Genomic DNA, 20,228 nt, shown 5'->3' with positions numbered 1-20,228 from the left:
AAGGGCCCGCGCAAGGTGGGAAAATAAACGAGTTCTGTTTGGCAATCCTCCGAGTAGAGTCTTGTTTTATTCCGCGGTAGCAACCGCTACATTGGTGACCCCGACGGTCCAAACGGCTTTTGGACCCGCGAAATGGACGACAGCGCAGCAGCCAACGCAGTGGCCCTCAAGCTGCCCACCTTTTAGACACTTCGGCCCAGCGTCTGGTTTGACCAGGCCGAAGCGCAATTCCACCTTCAGCAGATCACCTCCAACTCCACGAAGAACTACCATGTGGTTAGCTCTCTGGACCAGGAGACAGCCGCCCAGGTTGGAGACTTCATCCAGTCGCCTCCGGAGGAAGATAAGTACCCGGCTTTCAAAGACCTTTTGATCCGGACCTTCAGCCTCTCCCGTCGTGAGCGCGCCGCCCGCCTGCTTCATCTGGATGGCCTGGGGGACAGATCCCCATCCGCCCTAATGAATGAGATGCCGGCATTGGCCGAGGGACACAAGCCATGCCTGATGTTCGAACAGGCCTTCCTCGAACAGCTCCCTGATGACATCCACTTATTGTTAGCTGACGCCGACTTCAGCAACCCCCGTGAGGTGGCCGCCCGGGCAGATGTCCTGTGGAGGGCCAAGCGCGAGAGCGGTTCGTCCGTCAGTCAAATCACCAGGCCGCGAGCCCAACGCCCGCCTCGCCCAGCCCCAGCAACCGAGCAGCCACACCCCAGGAACGCAGACGATGACACGGGTGACCAGCTGTGCTTCTACCATCAGAGGTGGGGTGCGGAGGCCCGTCGATGCCGCCCACCCTGCAAGTTTCAGGGAAACGCCAGGGCCAGCCGCCGCTGATGGCTACAGCGGCTGGCCGCCGACAGAGCGTCCTCTTCGTTCAGGACAAGAAATCTGGACGGCGTTTCCTCGTTGATACTGGAGCGGAGGTCAGTATTTTGCCCCCGACAGGCCGTGACACTCGTGACAGGCCACCAGGTCCTCTACTCAATGCCGCCAACGGTACAACGATACGGTCTTTCAGCACCCATACGCTTCAATTACACTTTGGCGGCAGCGGTTTTACCTGGACCTTTACCCTTGCCACCGTCACCCGACCACTCCTAGGAGCCGATTTCCTTCGGGCCCACAACCTGTTGGTCGACCTGCGAAGGAAGCGGTTAGTCCACTCTAGTACTCTCCGGACCTATCCCCTGGGAGAAATCAGCCCACCAGCCCCGCGCCTGGACTCCATTTCCCTTTCTGGTGACGATTTCGCCAAGCTCCTAGCCGAATTCCCATCGATTTTGGCACCTTCGTTTACAAATTCTAGGCCCACACACGGGGTACAACACCACATCATTACCACAGGGCCACCCCTTCATGCCCGAGCACGACGATTACCTCCAGACAAGCTCCGCCTGGCAAAGGAAGAGTTCCGTCACATGGAGGAGCTGGGGATTGTTCGCAGGTCAGACAGCCCCTGGGCCTCCCCCCTGCACATGGTCCCCAAAGCCACCGGAGGGTGGAGGCCCTGCGGCGACTACCGCAGGCTGAATGACGCCACCACCCCGGACCGCTATCCCATCCCTCACATCCAGGACTTCGCAGCGAACTTACACGGAGCCCGCATCTTTTCCAAAGTGGACCTCGTTAGGGGATACCACCAAATCCCGGTCCATCCGGATGACGTCCCCAAAACTGCGATTATCACCCCATTCGGCCTGTTCGAATTCCTTCGGATGCCGTTCGGCCTTAAGAACGCCGCGCAGACCTTCCAGCGGCTGATGGACGCGGTAGGCCGAGACCTGGACTTCGTGTTCATTTACTTGGACAACATACTGATCACCAGCCGTAACCACCAGGAACACCTTTCCCACCTCCACCAGCTGTATTCCCGCCTCCGCGATTTCGGCCTCACGATTAACCCGTCCAAGTGCCAATTCAGACTTGACTCTATCGATTTCCTCGGCCACAAAATCACCAGCGACGGGGCAACACCCTTACCCGCCAAGGTGGATGCTATCCGCCATTTTGCCTGCCCCGACACAGTCAAAGGCCTACAGGAATTCCTTGGGATGGTCAACATTTACCATCGTTTCATCCCTGCAGCAGCCCGTATCATGCACCCTCTGTTCTCGCTGCTGGCTGGTAAGGGCAAGGACATCACCTGGACTGACGAGGCTGCGGCTGCTTTCGTTAAAGCCAAAGACACCCTGGCAGACGCCACGATGCTGGTACACCCCAGGACTGACATCCCGACTGCCCTCACGGTAGACGCGTCCAACACCGCAGTGGGTGGGGTACTGGAACAGCTACTCGAAGGCTGCTGGCAACCCTTGGCATTTTTCAGCAAGCACCTTAGACCGCCCGAACTGAAGAACAGCGCTTTTGATCAGGAACTTCTAGCGCTGTATCTGGCGGTCCGGCATTTCCGATACTTTCTAGAAGGCAGGCCTTTCACCGCTTTCACCGATCATAAGCCTCTGTCCTTTGCCTTCTCCAAAGTCTCCGATCCCTGGTCAGCTCGTCAGCAGAGACATTTATCCTACATTTCTGAGTTCACAACTGACATCCAACATGTCTCCGGAAAGGATAATGTCGTTGCTGATGCACTTTCCAGACCAACCATCCACAACCTATCCTTGGGTGTCGACTACACGGCCCTAGCTGACGCACAGCAAGCCGACGATGAACTGCCCAGCTACAGAACCGCAGTCTCGGGTCTGCAGCTCCGAGATTTCTTGGTTGGTCCAGGTCAGCGGACCCTACTTTGCGACGTTGCGACTGGTCAGCCCCGCCCTATAGTCCCTGCAGCCTGGCGGAGACGCGTTTTTGACTCGGTACATGGGTTGGCGCACCCGTCCATCAGATCTACTGTCCGACTGGTCGCCAGCAAGTTTGTCTGGCATGGCCTGCGCAAACAGGTCAGTGAGTGGGCCAGGACTTGTCCGCACTGCCAGACGTCAAAAATCCAGCGACACACCAAGGTCCCACCACAGCAGTTCGAGCCTACCTGTAGGAGGTTCGACCACATACACATCGACCTCGTGGGCCCTCTGCCGGTTTCAAGAGGAGCCCGGAACCTCCTTACCATCGTGGACCGGTTCACGAGGTGGCCTGAGGCAACCCCCCTGGCTGACATCACAACTGATTCCTGCGCCCGGGCGCTGCTCACAACTTGGGTCTCACATTTTGGCGTTCCAGCCCACATCACTTCAGACAGAGGCACCCAATTCACTTCCAGTCTCTGGGCTGCATTAGCGAACCTGCTAGGGACGCAGCTGCACACCACCACGGCCTACCATCCTCAATCAAACGGGTTGGTGGAACGTTTTCACCGCCATCTGAAATTGGCCTTGATGGCCCGCCTGAAGGGTCCTAACTGGGTTGACGAGCTGCCTTGGGTCCTGCTCGGCATACACACTGCCCCCAAAGAAGACCTCCGCACTTCGTCAGCTGAGCTTGTATACGGGGCGCCACTAGTTGTCCCCGGGGATTTCATACCTGCCCTTTGGGACCAAGGGGAACAACCCCCAGCAGTCCTACAAAGACTGCGCGAGAAGCTTGGCGCCTTGGCCCCGATTCCCACCTCACGGCACGGTCAAGCCCCATCCTGCCAGCCCAAGGAACTACGGGACTGTAAGTTTGTTTTCGTTCGCAGGGGCACACCTCGGGCGCCATTGCAACGACCATATGAGGGACCGTTCCGAGTCATACGGAATAACGGATCCACTTTTATTTTGGACATTGGAGACAGGGAACAGGTTTTCACGGCGGACCGCCTCAAACCAGCCCATTTGGATCTGCAACAGCCTGTCGAGGTTGCCACGCCGCGACACAGAGGCCGCCCCCCTAAGCAGCAGCTGGCACAGCCCACGGACTTTGGGGACTGTCTCGCCGGTTCTGGGGGGGGGGGGGGTTGTGTGGAGACTCACCATCTAGTTGGGCGAACCGGCTTGGCAGTCGGGTCGAGCGGCGTCGGAGCGACGAGGCCCAAGATGGCGGCGGGCCTCGTCTTTCCGAGCGACGGGGAGAACCCGCGCGCGGGAAAGTCCTGATGACGTAGGACTTACGTCATTGCCGGTTGTTTTGGGCGGGAACATTCTCCCTTAAAGGGCCCGCGCAAGGCGGGAAAATAAACCAGTTCTGTTTGGCAATCCTCCGAGTAGAGGATTGTTTTATTCCACGGTAGCAACCGCTACACCCCTTTGTATTGATTTATGCCACAAGTTCAATGACCTTGTTTCAAATACTACGGACATTTAGATAAATTGTCCTTTTAGAATCTAGTAACTTTTGTGTCATTTGCATCTCATAAGTTGTTTAGTTTAATGCTTCTTCTCAGGAGATGAGCTGTACTGGGAAGGGCAAAATTTATAGCTCTTGAACTGATGGTGAACCTCTCTGGAACCTCCATGGTTCCCAAGATGAACGGAGTATAGCAGTTAGGAAAGGTGCTTCAGGATTTTCTTCCAGCAAGAAATAAGGAACTCTGAGATGACACCAAGTCAGGATGGTGTGCAACTTGGAGTGAATACGACGTTCTTGAATCACCTGCACTTGTCCTTCTATGGAGGATGTAATGGACTGAGAAGCTACTGAAGAAATCTTGAAGAGTTTTTGCAGTGTAAGATACACACAGGAGCCACTGCACTCCAATAGTGGAGGCAGATGCTAGATGGACCAATGAGGTGTTTTTATAATTGCACTGAACCAGAAGAACTGTGGGTTTCCCACTAAAAGGTATGCCCTTTAGAAAAGTCTTACAAGTTGTCAACAAGACAAATGTACACCCTGACCTTGGCAAGCTAGGACACAGAAGCATTCACTGATGAACACCTGGTTTCTGAAGCACAAGTGTTCTTGCTCATGCAGCATAGAAGACTGAGAGGACAACTTTGGAAAGGGCAATATTAATCAAAAAGCAAAAAATTTTCCACAAAGCAAGGATGTGAGTCCTCTTATCTTCACTGGCCACCTGACCAACTTCCACATTCAGCAGCATTTTCACCTCCAGATACATTTTCACCTTCCCTGACTCTTCAACTTCCTGATTTACTCTTCCAGTTCCACCAACATTCATTCACTTCCTCACAGCACCTTCCCATGCCAACACAGAAGATTCAACATCTGCATTTTTATCTTTTACAAAGCTTTTGCATTTTTGATTTTAGCTTCCTTTGAATGTCATCAGCAGGACTGACTGGACCTTCTGATGTTTCAAGAACTCTTCCCCCCCCCCATATCATCCACCTGGTTAATCAGTCTTTCAAAAGCCTCCTCAAACTTACATCAGACCCACCCTTTTCCCTCACCCACTATACAATGTGTTAGCATCAATATTTACCTACTAAAGCATTTTGCAATAATGGTTAAAAGATCCAGCATAAAGGAGACATCGAGTATTAAGCGTTGTGATTCAATCAAGATTCCAGAAAAATCTACAGATGTGTATTAATAGGACATATATTGCAAACAAATAATAAAAATAGACATTACCCAATACTTTCATTACTAAACATGTTGGAGAAAATTACCTCATAACAAACAGATTTAGTCAGAAGTTAATTCTTGAACCCATACTCAGGCCACAAATTGCTGCAAACAAACAATATGCACTTTGATCTTAATTTTCAGCAGAGACTGCATTGCTGCCAATTCCTTCTATGACACTATCATAAATCCTGCCCAACCCACACTTTTTTTAAAAAAAAGAACTTTTAAAATGCTACGTCGAGCTTATCAGATTCTTGTTTAGACTGTATCACATTACACTACACAGACTATTCAGGACTTGTATATCAAACAGAATTCATCAATTTGTACAGTTTACAAATGGTAACAATTTTGGTAAATCAAGCTTAGAGGTGGTTTAGATTAGATATGTTTAAAGCCTAAATTGAACATAATGCAACACTTCATGCATGTCTCACAACTAATAGTATGCAAGAACGTCAAGCTATATACCAAGAACTGAAGAAAACTGACAGACAAATCACAAACATTCATATTTTGAATTCCTTACAATGTAGACAGAAAAAACATGAAAGAAAAATCATGTTTCACAAATTTGCAAGTGTTTTTTTGAGACTGTAACAAGCAGAGTCAATTGGGGAACTTGTAGATATAGTGTATTTGAATTTCCAGAAGACATTTGATAAGGTGCCACAGAAAAGGCTGGTGCACAAGAGGTCACTGTATTGAGGGAAGTGTGTTATCATATATTGAAGACTGCTTGTCACAGAGAAGGCAGAGAGTCAGAATAAATGGGTGTTTCTTAGGACGGAAGGATGTAATTAGTGGAGTGCCTCAAGAACAATTTCTTGGCCCCTATTTATTTGCTGTCTACATCATCGACTTGGGAGGAAGGCACAGAGTGCAAAGTATCCAAGTTTGCTGATGACATAAAAATGGGTGGGAGGGAATGTTGCAATGAGGATATTTGGACTCCGTAACAGAATAGTGAATGCACAAAGACTAGGAAACTTGGCAAACAAAGTTTAATACAGCCAATCATGAGGTCATGTACTTCAATAAGAGGAAGCAGATTATGCAAATGCAGAAGGATTGCAAAAGACAGTAGCGGGATCTACGTGTGTGTGAGAATCACAAAAAGTTAGCAAGCAAGAGAAACAAGTAGTCAAGAAAGGGGTTAGAGTTTAGTGAAAGAGAAGTATTGTTACAATTGTACAAGGTTCTAGTGGGGCCATACGGGAAGAATTGTTTATGGTTTTGATTCCCTTATTTAAGGAGGGATATACTGGGATTGGACGCAGTTCAGAAGTGATTCACTAGCCGATTCCTGGGAATGAGAGTGTTGTCTTATCACAGGTGGCTAAGAAAGTTCAGTTTAAGAGAAGGATGGGTGATCCCACTAAAACATAATGATCTTAAGGGGCAAGACATAGAAGATATTGGGAGTGTTTGAGGAGACAGAGTTACAAGATGGGGGAGGTGGGCAGTCATTTAGACAAAGTATGTGTGGGGCTTTTTGGAATTCTCTACCTGAGAGGGTTGGGAGGGCAAAAAAAAAAATCACTGGATGCATTTAAAAAGAAGGTAAAAAAATTTTTGAAAGAAAGATTGGGGGATTGAGAGCTGTTTGGAATGAGTACAGAAAAGGAGTTGAGGCCCCACAACCATATTGAATGGCAGGCAGGCTTGAGGGGGCTACTACTCCTACTCCTGCCCCTACCTTATTGTGTTCTTATTTTCTCCTACTCTCCTAAAATGTCCACTTGGGAAAAAAAAATTAGCTTCGCCCTCCTGGACCCCTGTCTAAGTGGCCATTACTCTTGGGAAATCGTGTGGTGCTTTTAAGCAGGCTATTCCAACTGGGTCTTGTTTCTCTTGGGGGAAAAGAAAGGCAATTTAGGAGCAATCTAATTGAGGTTTTTAAAATTGTTAAGGGTTATCATAAAGTGTATGCAGAGAAAATGACTCCACTTGCGGAAAAGAGCACAAATAGAGGCCACCAATATGAGATAGCCATCAAGAAACCAAAAGGGAACTCAGAAAAAACTTGCTTAGCCAAAGCATGACAAGAATGTGGAACTCACCAACACAAAAAGAGATGAAACAATTAATATATTTAAGAGGAGGATGAACAAGCACACAAGGGATAAAGGAACAGAGGATTACACTAGTAGGTTTAGAGGAGGAAAGAAAAGACATGGTAAGAATAAAACACAAGTGCTGGCAAGAACTCATTGGTCCAAATGGCTCTCTTTTGCGCTGTACAGCATAGTTAATCTTCTAGTGCAACAGTGTCACCACAGAGCCTGATATCGACCTCAACTAATATCCACATGTGCAAACGTTAACGTTAAACATTTGAAAGTAATCAAAAGTAGGAGTCTTAGCAGATGTTTTGTAAATTAGTCTAAGGTTTTCAAAACAATTAGACCATTCTGCTGGTGCCCCGGCTGAGATCAGGTCAGAAAAAGGCCTTCACCAATCTCACCAAATCCAAATGCTAATTCATTTTGTGAATCTTAGAAATCAACTTTATTATCCAATAAGAATCATTTTCTTCCTCGTCGTCCATTTCTCAAAAGGCCCATCATTTATCCCCATTTACTCAAATTACTCCAATCTGATCTACCCTTTCTCCATGAACCATGTAATAGCTCAAATCTTTTAAACTACCTGCTCCAATCATGTTAAAGAATGTGGTGCATTTTCTGTGACAGTCTGTGTCCCAGGCACTTCATCCTCCATCACAACTTTCATTATGTTATCAACCATTCTGCCTTAGTTCTAATCTTGTACATCTCAAGCTGACCAGCATATTAACAGTGGCTGGCTTTGTGGTCCCCACAATCTGCTCTGGAATAGCTCAAATTTTGATTCTCAGTCCCCTCTTCATGTGATAACTTCTTTAGTGACGTTATCCTTTTCACATCTATGCTATGACACACAGTTCAACATTACCACAATTACTGATTCCATCAGCCACTTGTGAAGGCTGCTCAGTTCACGATGCAAGTAATCATAAAATTGTTTCCAGAAGGCTACTGATGTCATGTTATTCAGCTTCTGCCAAAATCTCCAAAGTCACACTGCTCACAGAGTTAGCAAGAACTCTATTCTCTGGAGCTCATTCGCAGCCAGGACTAGTTTTATCCACCATGCAGCATTGATGTTACTTGTTTCTTAGCCAGACTTCAGGAACTTCTGTTGGTTTTCTTTAAACACTAAACTTCAAAGATTTGGATACAATCAAGTGAGGCTCAAATTCCTAGTGCTTATACTAGAACTGCAACTTGCAGCATGCTTAGAACTCTGGATTTCATAGGCTTATGGTAAATGTTAATTTCCGTTTCAATCTTTCACTCTCTGTGCATGGAACAGTCATACCTAAACAAATTATTACAAGCACCTACACCCAATCCCACCTGAACACATAGTTGGATCCCACTGGGTTGGGGTTGGGGAAGGCAGGCTCTCTATCCAAGCTTTTTTTTAAATTTGCCTCAGGATTTTACACTTTCTCTCCAATAGCTCTGTTGGAGAATTGGCCATCTTGTTCCAAATAAAATGTGCATTCCAGAGCCCCATTCCTTTCACAAAGCAGAACGAAGTAAAAATTCCATTAACAATCATCAATCAGGCAATCTACCAGCTGAAACCAACCTCAATTTACTAACGCCTTACAAATTTCCATATTAACTTGTCACACAATACAAGCTTGGCTAAACCACTAATACTATGTATGCGTCAGCTGTAAAATAGCACATCAAATATTTTCATACAAATTTATATGGAATACTGGAATGAACCCAACATATTGATGTGACCAACTTTTTAATAACAGTTTATCCAAATCAAATTTGACATAACTTGTTACTATATTCAAAATAATAAATAATGATATTTCAGAACACAAAAATAGTAGATGCACACTGTTACAGACGACATATGGCATGCAGCTGAGAAACACCATGTTGGCATAACTAGTCTCCAAAACTGTTTATATTCCACATCTACTTCACGTCAGCCTTTCAGCAAATCCATTTTCTTTTTCCTTGAGTGTACATGTTTAGTTTCCTTTCAAAAGGATCCACGCTACTTGCCTCAGCCACTACCCGTGAAAGTAAGTTACCTGTTCTAATCTTCAGAAAGCGGCACGGTAGTGTAGCGGTTAGCGCGACACTATTACAGCGCCACCGATCGGGGTTCGATTCCTGTCACTGTCTGTAAGGAGTTGTACGTTCTCCCGTGTCCGCGTGCTCCAGTTTCCTCCCACATTCTAAAGACGTACGGGTAGGTTAATTTGGGGTTTAAAATGGGCGGCGCAGACTCATTGGGCCAAAAGGGCCTGTTACCACGCTGTAAAATTTTTTTTTAAAAATTTAAAAAAAAGCTATAATCTCAAGGTTCAGGTACCATTTTAATAAATTTCTCCTGCACTTTTTCCCCAGGGCTCTTGGATACAATGTAGGGACAAGAGCTGTGTACAGTTCACTTTACATCCTGCCTAAGTTTATTGCAAGTTCACTACCTAGAATCATAGAATCATACAGTTCCTGGCTCCTTTATCAAAGGAACCAGCATCATGGAGTGGTCATAATTGGACTTGCTAAAATTAAGAATTGGAGGTGATTTCAGACAGTAAAAGGAATGGAGGATATTATAGATATTTGGTGGGGTGATAAATTTATAACTCAGGCATTGCAAAACTAAAAGTCAGTGGAGGTCAGTGAGCATGGACGTGAAAGAGATTTGCTGCAAACTATGACACGGGCTCCTGGTGACTCTGTTTTGAATGGTTTCATCCCAATATATCATGGGCACATCCCTCTCCACCATCGAGAGTATCTACATTAGGCACTGCCTCAAGAAGATAGTATCTACCAAAGATCCTCACTATCCAGGCCACACCATCTTCTTGCAACCACCATCGGGCAGGAGGTACAGAAATTGCGTATAATGTTTAATTTATGTTTTTCTTGTGAATGCTGTTGATCTGATGCTGTGTGCCTGTGATGCTGCAAGTAAGTTTTTCATTGCACCTATGCATATATGTACTTGCGCATACGACAATAAACTTGACTTTGAAGTCCCACACCACCAGGTTCAAGAACAGCTACTTCCTTTCAACCATTGAGTTCTTGAACCAACCTGCACAACCCTAATCACTACCTCAGTATTGCAACACTATTACCACTGTGCAGTACAAATTGACATTTTTTTTGTTCTAAATGTGTTCTGTCCTGTATAATTTATGTTTAATTTGTTTTTCTTGTAAACATTGTCTCTCCAATGCTCTGTACCTGTGATGATGCTGCTGCAAGTTTTTCATTGTATCTGTGCATATATGTACCTGTGCATATGACAATAAGCTCAACTATTGACTTCAGAAGATAGAACAAAGCTGGCTAGACAGGAGTGCACAGAAAGACTAGAGGTTAAAATTACACAGATGAAAACTTCAGCAGCTGATAAACTGAGACAGAGGAGTCAGTTAATTCTGCAGTAGGGCAGGTAGGTGGCACAGTGATGGTAAAAATGAGTAGTCAGCAGCTCAAAACAGGGTCGTATTTCAAGCGATTTCTGCCTACACCAGGATGGACCAGAATAGAACCTGGCAGGTACGATCAGTGTGGAAAGGCAATTATTGAGAACACCGACATTGCTGTTTAAACTTTTACAATTTAAAAACTTAGCCATTTTGATGTACACTATAGAAGCAGTATAATATCACTGATGTTAGACGACTAAACTAGTCACCCAGGGTTGAAAATTCCACCATATAAATGTGAGAACGTGATTTCAATTTTAAAAACTACACTGGAAATAAGATACACATTATAAGATGTTAGGAACTCTAACCACCAACATTTTTCTCCTCCGCTCACAGCAATACAAGTTACTAGGAATTAAGCGCACTACATCCTAATGAGCATAAAACAAGATAACATTACATTAATTTATTACACATCCATTTGACTCTATGCAAACTTGGATTTAATTGTATGCGGGCTTTAGAAATGCAGAGACAATCAACTTCAAACTTGTTTAGAAAATTCAATTGCCTTTTCCTGGACTAAACTGGAGAGCCTGAGAAAACTGCCCTTTCACTAACTTTAGTCTAAGAACTCATATCCTGGTCACTTACCATACTCAAACTTCTGGGAAGAGATATTGACTTTGGAGTGCAGATTTACCAGTTTCATATCATGATTTAAAGGATTAAGTAAAGAAGACAGCTTGAAACCACCCAATTAAGGTAACCCAGAGATAAGAAAGTCAGCACTTCGCTAGCCAAGGACTTTTGATAAGGTGGACACAGAGAAACTACATCTTCTGGAGAAGAATCTAGAAATATGGGGAATAGTCTAATCAGGAACCATTTTTGTCTCATGACTTGGGGTGGAAATCTGGATGTCAAGAATTAGCTTTTCCCTTGCGTCACACGGATTAATACTGAATATTGGACTTGCGGTGGTGGGGAGTCTGATTTGAGTACTAATTGTTAACTGAGAGTATCATAAGCTTGGGACTTTCTGGAGATACAACCATGCAGAGGAATTCATTTTCTCACTGTAAATTTTACTATTTTATCTTTCAACATAAACCAGCAAATTTTATAAATGGATGCAGCTTAGCAGACAACCTCCCAACAGCAAAAGGCATTGCCAATTGCATCTTGTATAATTTTCTATTCATCGCAATTAATAGGATATTGCCAGCACTCTGTTTTACGTTTCTTCATTCATTTCTTCACCTAGATCTAATGATACAACTAAAGAGCACAGAAATATCAATTCAACCTCGTTGCCTGTTCCACCACAGCAATGTCAAATAGAGTTCTAACACAAAATTCCTTCATTTGACCAAAAAAAGTTATTTTCTTCGCAAGGATCATAAGCTCAAGGTGTTACTGCACTTCTCTTCATGGTAAAAGCTACCACACCCTAAACCCTCAGCTCTTCCTTTCTTTCTTCCATTTAAGATACTCCTCAAAACATCTTTGACCAAACTGTTGTTCAATTACTCCAAAATCTTCGGGGTTGGAGACAAATTTTGATGACGCTCCTATGAAGTGCCTCAGGCCATTTTTCTACATTTATTTAGAAATTCTATTTTCACTTCAGATTCATAGTCTTCTCAGTTTTATTCCATTCTATTTTTCTAAAGCACATTTTAAAAAAACAAAGTACATTATTTACAATATTTTACAAGCCATAGGCTTTCATCTCTACTATTCAAAGTAAGGGCAAATGATGGCAACAACTAAAAAAACAATTAATCCCAATTCACATTAACTTTAGAATATGCAGAAAAATGGCAAGATTGCTTTTCAAGCAAAAGTGTAACTTATGAACACATAAATTAGGAACAGGAGCAGACAACTTGGCATCTCAAGCCTGCTCCACCAGCTAATAAGATCATGGCTGGTCTGATTGCAATCTCAACTTAGTTTTCCTTTCTACCCACGATAGTAGTCTTTCACTCCTTTGCTTACTGAGCATCTATCTCCACCTTAAAGACATTCAACGTCTCTGTTACAATTACCTTTTGAGTTAGAGATCTACTACACTCCAAGAAAAAAAAGGTTTGCCTTATTTCTGCCTTAAATGAGTGATCCCTTGTTTTTAAATTCTACAAGAAGAAATATCGCCCCTTCATCTAGCCTATCAGGATCCCCAAGGATTTTATATTTTCACTTGCCTTTGGTCAACATCTTCTCCTAGATATGTAACAACTTTAAATTTCTTGTTTTTGTATCATATCACCCTGTTGACAGAAGCTGTGGCTTCAGCACCCCAGGCCCCAAGCTCTGGAATTTCCTCCCTGAAACCCTCACCTCCTTCTTTCTTTCTTCCATTTAAGATGCTTTAGGCCAAATTAATGCGATTAAGATGAATATTTTACCAAAATTTTTATATTTATTTCAAGCAACTTTTGTTCTGAAATCTTTTTTTGACACTATTGATTCTAAAATTCTTTCATATATTTGGCAGAATAAAAACCCAAGGTTAAGTAAGGAATACTTACAAAAACTAAAAAAGGATGGTGGTTTGGCCTTGCCTAACTTTAGATTATATTATTGGGCAATTAATATCAGATATTTAATCTTTCAGATACAAGATTTTGATGTAATTCAATGCCCCAAATGGGTATGCCTTGAGCACCAATCAGTTCTTGAATTTTCATTAGTTTCTATTTCAGGAGCTTCACTCCCTTTCGCACTTACCAAATTAAGTAAACATACGATTAACCCAATTGTTAAACATACAATACGAATATAGTTTCAATTTCATAAATTTTTTGGATTGAATAAATTTAATCTATCAAGTCCCATTCAATCTAATTTTTTCTTTCATCCATCCAGAGTTGACTCAGCTTTTTCCATATGGAAAAGGAAGGGAATAGTATGTTTTCGTGATTTATTCATTGATAACTGTTTTTCATCTTTTGAACAATTGTCTAATAAATATAATTTGTCTAGATCACACTTTTTTCGATAATTGCAGATTAGAAATTTTTTAAAAACTACCATACCCTCTTTTCCGACACCTTACAAAATTGAAACTACGAAAATAATTTTAGGCCTTAATCCTTATCATAAGGGCTTGATAGCAATAATTTATGATTTAATTATGAAAATACATCTAGAATCATTAGAAAAAAATTAAGAATGAATGGGAAGGTGAACTCCAGACATCTTTACCTATAGAGACTTGGAAGAAAGTTCTTCATTTAGTTAATACATCTTCAATGTGTGCCAGACACTCATTGATACAGTTTAAGGTAGTCCACAGGACCCATATGTCCAAAGATAAGTTAGCTCATTTTTATAACCACATAAATCCTATATGTGATAGATGTAAATTGAATGTGGCTTCTTTGACACATATGTTTTGGTCCTGTCCTCTTTTGGAAAGACATTTTTAACATTATTTCAAACGTATTGAAGATTGATTTACAACCTCACCCTATCACTGCAATTTTTGGATTACCAAGGATAGAGTGTGGCCATTTATCTGCTTCCGCTAACCGTATGATTGCTTTTGTTACATTAATGGCCAAACGATCCATTTTGCTAAAATGGAAGGATCCAATACCCCCTACTACTTTTCAATGGTTCTCTCAAACTATATCATGTTTAAACTTGGAAAAAATTAGGAGTGGTACTGTTGATCCTTCGCTTAAATTTGAAGATATTTGGAGTCCATTTATTCAATATTTTCACATGATGTAGATCCCCTTTCAATAACTTTCCAACTTGGAGGAACGGAGTTGACAACATAATATTGCTCTGTTTCTACTGAGAAATTTTAGCCCAGTTTTTTTTCTTTTTTTGTTGTTTTTTTTCTGTTTTATGAATTTTTTATTGTTTAGCTTATACTGACTACAATTTTTTTTACTGATTTGGGTTTTTTTAAATTTATATAATAAATCTTTTTCTTTCCTTTCTTTTATATTATAGTCATCTACTAAGAGATCATTGGATCTACAGATTTTGTTTTATATTTTATTGTTCTTTATGATTATCTATGCTATGATTGTTATCCTATCTCTTTGTATTACATGTATAAATATTGATGCTATATATCAATCTGTATCAATTTGAAAACTAATAAAAAGATTGAAAAAGAAAGATGCTCCTCCAAACATTTTTGACCAAACTTTCACTCATTTACTCCAAAAACTTCTTGGGACTGGACCCACATTTTGATGACGCTCCTATGAAGTGCCTCAGGCCATTTTTCTAAGATGAAGTTATTTTTTTCTCTTTACATCATTCCATGGGAAATACTGCAATTGTGTAACAGCCTACTAAATAAATCCACTACTGCATACATCGCTGTGCTTTCCTTCATAGCCTTCAGCACTGGCAATCTGGTACTGCATACTGGAAGCTGCAGTGACTGAGAAACGGTCCCCCCTCCCCCAAGCCTTCATTGCCGTTGAAATATGACCACCCTGTGGAAGAGCCATGTGCATCCCAAAGTTTAGTAGGGGGAGGGCTGGATGCATGACTTAAATTCCCTGGTGAGTAGTGGTAACCCAGGGGTTGCATATGTTCCCATGGCCTCGCCGTCCTGCCGGGTCGTACTTAAGTTCATAGAAATGCAGTGAAGGCCCTCGTGTTCAAGCATGACTGAGCAAGAACTTGTCAGAACAGCTCGTTCAACTGCACTCCTTGGATCAGGAGAGGAGGAGGGGAGTGAAACCGATTACACTTCCTTGATGTACATTGTCTTTTAGGTATTATCATATTCCCAAAATCTAGTCTGTACGCTGCAACACTTGCCGGTTCACACAAACGCTTGGCCAGTTTAATACTTCGGTGGTATCTCAAGTCACGCTCAAACTTGAAAACAAAATGTGCCCAGAGCGCTGTCGCTCTATTTCTGCCTCGACTAAACAAGGCTGCTCCGAACAAGATGACCACGGTAGCCTGAGAGCTCACTGATCGTTCCTCCGCGGTCATCAATTCAATTCCCTCAAGTCAACGGGAAGGCGACAACACCTCCTCCTCTGCTAAACCGGGTCTTTAAACGAGCACCACCTGAAGCCCGGCTCAACATACTTACATAAATTTGGTCATGCCGGAATCTGCGGCTCAGGACGTTCAGGAGAATGGTCTCGTCCAGCTGGGACAACGTGGCCAGGTCCTCCGGGCCGGCGGTCGAGCACATCTCCTCGCTGCGTCCGGCGCTCAGCGCACCGGGAATCGGCTGCCGAGCCGGAGGATGCAGCGCGCTGCCGGCTCTTACACCACCTGACAGTTTCTCACCAACACCTCCCCGCGCTTCAGGACTACTCTCTAACCAACGCCTTTGTTCAGTGGCACTAGTGCTATTCCTTTTGTAACAACCTAGGAAATGCTAATTATACACTATTTACAGCAAGGGGTTTGCTTTCGTGTGCTGGAGTAAGACCAGTCTCTTAATGTCCCTTTCTTTATAAAAATACGGCGGAGCTCATCGGCGCCCCCTTGTAGAATTCCAGCCAATCGCCTTGACTGACTAACCAATACCAACACTCCACCCTTAGCTCCACTCATGGGCATTTCCTCCATTTCCCACATGTCTGCTCTAAAACTATCCACATCACCCCACCCCCCTCCTTTCCAGAGGTAGAAGTAAGAGCTTGGTCCACCTACTAGCCTCAGCATCCAGTATACCATCCTTCGCCATTTCCACTAGCTCCGATGGGATGCCCCCACCAAGTGCATCTTCCCCTCTCTCCGGCCTTTCTTTCCACGTTGTCCACTCTCTCTGTGACTCCCTGGTCTGCTCATCCCTACCCACCCACCTCTCTATGTCGCCTGGTACTTTTTCCTGCAACCTGAGGAGGTGCAACACTTGTCCCTTATCCTTCTCCCTCACCACCATCCAGGGACCTAAACAGTCCTTCTGTGAAGCAAAGATTTGCGTGCACCTCCTCCAATCTGGCCTGTTGCATTTGGTGCTCACGATGAGGCATCCTGTACATCAGTGAGACTAAGAACGGAGTAGGTGACCATTTTGCAGAGCACCTGCACTCTGGCTGCAACAGCCATCTTGAACTTCCAGTGGCATGCCATTTCTTCTCTCCTTCCCATTCCCACACCAACCTGTCTGTCATTGGCCGGTTCCATTGCCACAGTGAGACCAAATACAAAGTAGAAGAACAACACCTCATATTTTGTTTGGGTAGCCTAGCCCCAATGTTATGAACATTGAATGTTCCAGATGAGGTGGACTCTGACCTTACGATTCAACTTGTTGTGACTTTGCACCTTATTGCACTGCACTTCCTCTGTAGCTGTGACACTTTACTCTGTACTGTTACTGTTTTTACCTGTACTACCTCAATGCACTCTGTACTAACTCAATGTAACTGCACTGTGTAATGAATTGACCTGTACGATCGGTATGCAAGACAAGTTTTTCACTGTACCTTGGTACAAGTGACAATAATAAACCAATACCAATACCAATTTCAAGTAACCCACATCCCCTCCATCCCTTTCCCACTCCCACCAGTCCACCCTGGTCCCTTCTCCCTCTGTTCACCTTTTCTATCTTACCTGCCCCCGGTACCAAGACCCCTTACCCTCATCCCACCTGGTTCCATCTTCCCATCATCACCCACCCCCATTCATCTTGTTCCACCTATCACTTACTGGCCTCTGTCTCAACCCTTCCCTCTCACTTCTACATACTGGCTATCTTCCTTCTATACTCTTAGTCCTGATGCAGGATATCAAACCGAAACATCAATCATCCCTTTGCCTCCACAGATGCCACTTGACTCACTGAGTTCTTCCAACACTCTTTTTTACTCCACCCTTAGCTTTTTCCCCATTCATCATCACAGGTCTCCCTAAATCACCTGATATTTACTTTGCCGGGTGTATGGTAATTATTGTATTTGTACGATAATTTTAGACATCTGTCTGATTAAGGGAAGGTCAGAGCAGATAGAATTAGGGGTAATATACTGGCACGGATTGAGAATACAAAGACAGCGAAGAAACAGGTCTGGCAGCTTGTCAGACAGTGACTAGTGGGGTATCGCAGGTGGGGCCCAGCTATTCACAATCTATATTGTAAGCTGAAGGCCCCAATGTCATATTTCCAAGTTTGCTGATGATACAAGACTAGGTTAGATGGGGAGGAGCATGCAAAGAGTTTTCCAAGGGATGTGGACAAGATGATCGAGTGGGTGAGAACATGGCAAATGGAATATTCTGTGGAAATCTGTGAAGGCATTTGCATCAGTGCACAAAATAGAGGAGCAGAGTATTTTTTAAATCAGATTGAGAAATACTGATGTTCAAAGGGACATTGATTTCCTTGCACTCATCACTGAAAGCTAGCGGGTAGATACAGCAAACAATTAAGAAGGCAAATGGGATATTGACCTTTATTAGGGGAAGATTTGAGGCAAGATATCTTACTGCAGTTACATCAGGCCTTAGTGAGACTGTACCTGAGTACTGTGTACAGTTTTAGTCCTCTTACTTAAAAAGGAATGTACCTGCCATGGAGGGATTGCAACAGAGATTCACCAGACTAGCTCCTGGAAATTCTAATTTGCCAGATGAGAGGAGATTAAGTATGTGTTCTCTAAAGTTTAGAAGAATGAGAGATGATCTTATTGAAAGTTACAAAATTCTTATAAGGTCAACAGGCTGGATGGAGGAGCGAAGCTTCATCTGGCTGATGAGTCTGGAACCAAGGATCACAATTTCAGAATAACAGGTAAACCACTGGGGACTGAGATGCGTTCACTCAGAAGTTGATGAATCTTTGGAATTCTCCAGCCTGGAGGGTCAAGAGGACTCTGTCATTCATTTCATTAAACATAGAAATTAATAGATTCTTGGATATTAAGGACATCAAGAGATATGCAGATATTGCAGGAAAATGGATCTGAAATAGAAGAGGTAGGAAATCAGCCATGAGCTTGATGAATGGTTGAGTAAATTCTACTTCTGCTCCTAATTCTTATGTTCTTAGAATATATTATGATATACAGTTGATTGTGCAGAAATTGTTCAAGATATACATTGCTGCACTTTGCACTTCTTGGCAACCCCTCACCTATCCAAATCCACTAATCATTTGATTAAAAGCTAAATGATGAACTACCAGCCCTCATACATGACAATATGCAATGTAATGTACTGTCATTTGCACCTCCTTCACAGTTTCAATCAGAGACCTCAATCCCACATGCCACAATGTGTGTTCAATTCTTATGTATCAGAAGGTGAGATAAACAATAATAGCCAAACAATAATCATCAGTGGTTATTTAACTCATGATCTACAGTCAGCAGCATAATGGAACTTAATTAGGAATGAACTGGTAACTAAATAAATAACACCATATAATGCTATTGTTCAATACAGTTTAATGACCAGCAAAGGTCAAAAGAATAATCGGGGTAAATAAATGTAGTCTTTCCCAGAGAACAAAGAGTTAAACTAAACATATCAGTGGGTGGTGTCAAGCAGTATGACACAGAATTGTGTTGATACTGTACACAGCATGTACACAGACCAACCAGATGTCAGACTCAAATACAAATGGAAACCTCAGCTAGGATATTCTTAAATAGTCTAAGATAAGTTTTAAAAAATATAATTTGAAGGCTCTCACATGATAACTTCGTGTTTTCAGATCTGACAACACTGCTCATATTTCTGAGGTTGGAAATAATCCTGATACTTAATAGAGCTGGAATTATCTGATAGGTCCCTACTTACTCATTTTCCTATCTTGCTGACTTTGGGAGGAACTAACATGAAACCAGGCACTGACCTAAAAGGAAAGAAAGTAGGGAGTAGTGCGAATGCTGGTAACCTGTAATAGAATTAGAAATTGCTGCAAACAGATACTAACACATGGCAGTGCTTGTTGTCTATTTGGACTTTAGAAAGGCCTTCGACAAGGTCCCGCATGGTAGGCTGGTCTGGAAGTTTAGGTCCCGTGGAATCCAGGGAGACCTAGTTGGGTGGATTCAGCAGAGGGTGGTGGTTGAAAGTTGTTTTTCGGAATGGAAGACGGTGTCTAGTGGTGTGCTGCAGGGGTTGGTGTTGGGACCCTTGTTATTCGTTATTTGTATGAATGATTTGTATGCAAACGCACAAGGCTTGAGCAATAATTTTGCAGATGACACAAAATTAAGGGGTGTTGTTGATAGTGAAGCAGGTTTTTTCTAGGGCTTTTCTCTTTGGAGCGACACAGGATGAGAGACAACTTGATAGAGGTGTATTAGATTATGAGGGGCATAGATAG

At 43.4% G+C, this 20,228-nt stretch overlaps 1 protein-coding gene across 1 annotated transcript in view; it reads right to left on the bottom strand.

Moving 5' to 3' along the window:
* Window positions 1–16,369, bottom strand: part of LOC127580669 (unconventional myosin-X) — a 139,625-nt gene extending 123,256 nt beyond the window's left edge. Inside the window, exon 1 of the mRNA XM_052034353.1 lies at window positions 16,029–16,369. Coding sequence (XP_051890313.1) covers window positions 16,029–16,133 — 105 coding nt within the window. The 5' untranslated portion in view covers window positions 16,134–16,369. The remainder of the gene's footprint in view (window positions 1–16,028) is intronic.
* Window positions 16,370–20,228: the final 3,859 nt, after the last annotated feature.

The sequence above is a fragment of the Pristis pectinata genome, chromosome 2 (genome assembly GCF_009764475.1).
Source record: "Pristis pectinata isolate sPriPec2 chromosome 2, sPriPec2.1.pri, whole genome shotgun sequence".
NCBI classification, from domain to species: domain Eukaryota; kingdom Metazoa; phylum Chordata; class Chondrichthyes; order Rhinopristiformes; family Pristidae; genus Pristis; species Pristis pectinata.
Note: the sequence above shows the minus strand (reverse complement) of the source record. Positions and strands in the feature narration are given on the sequence as shown.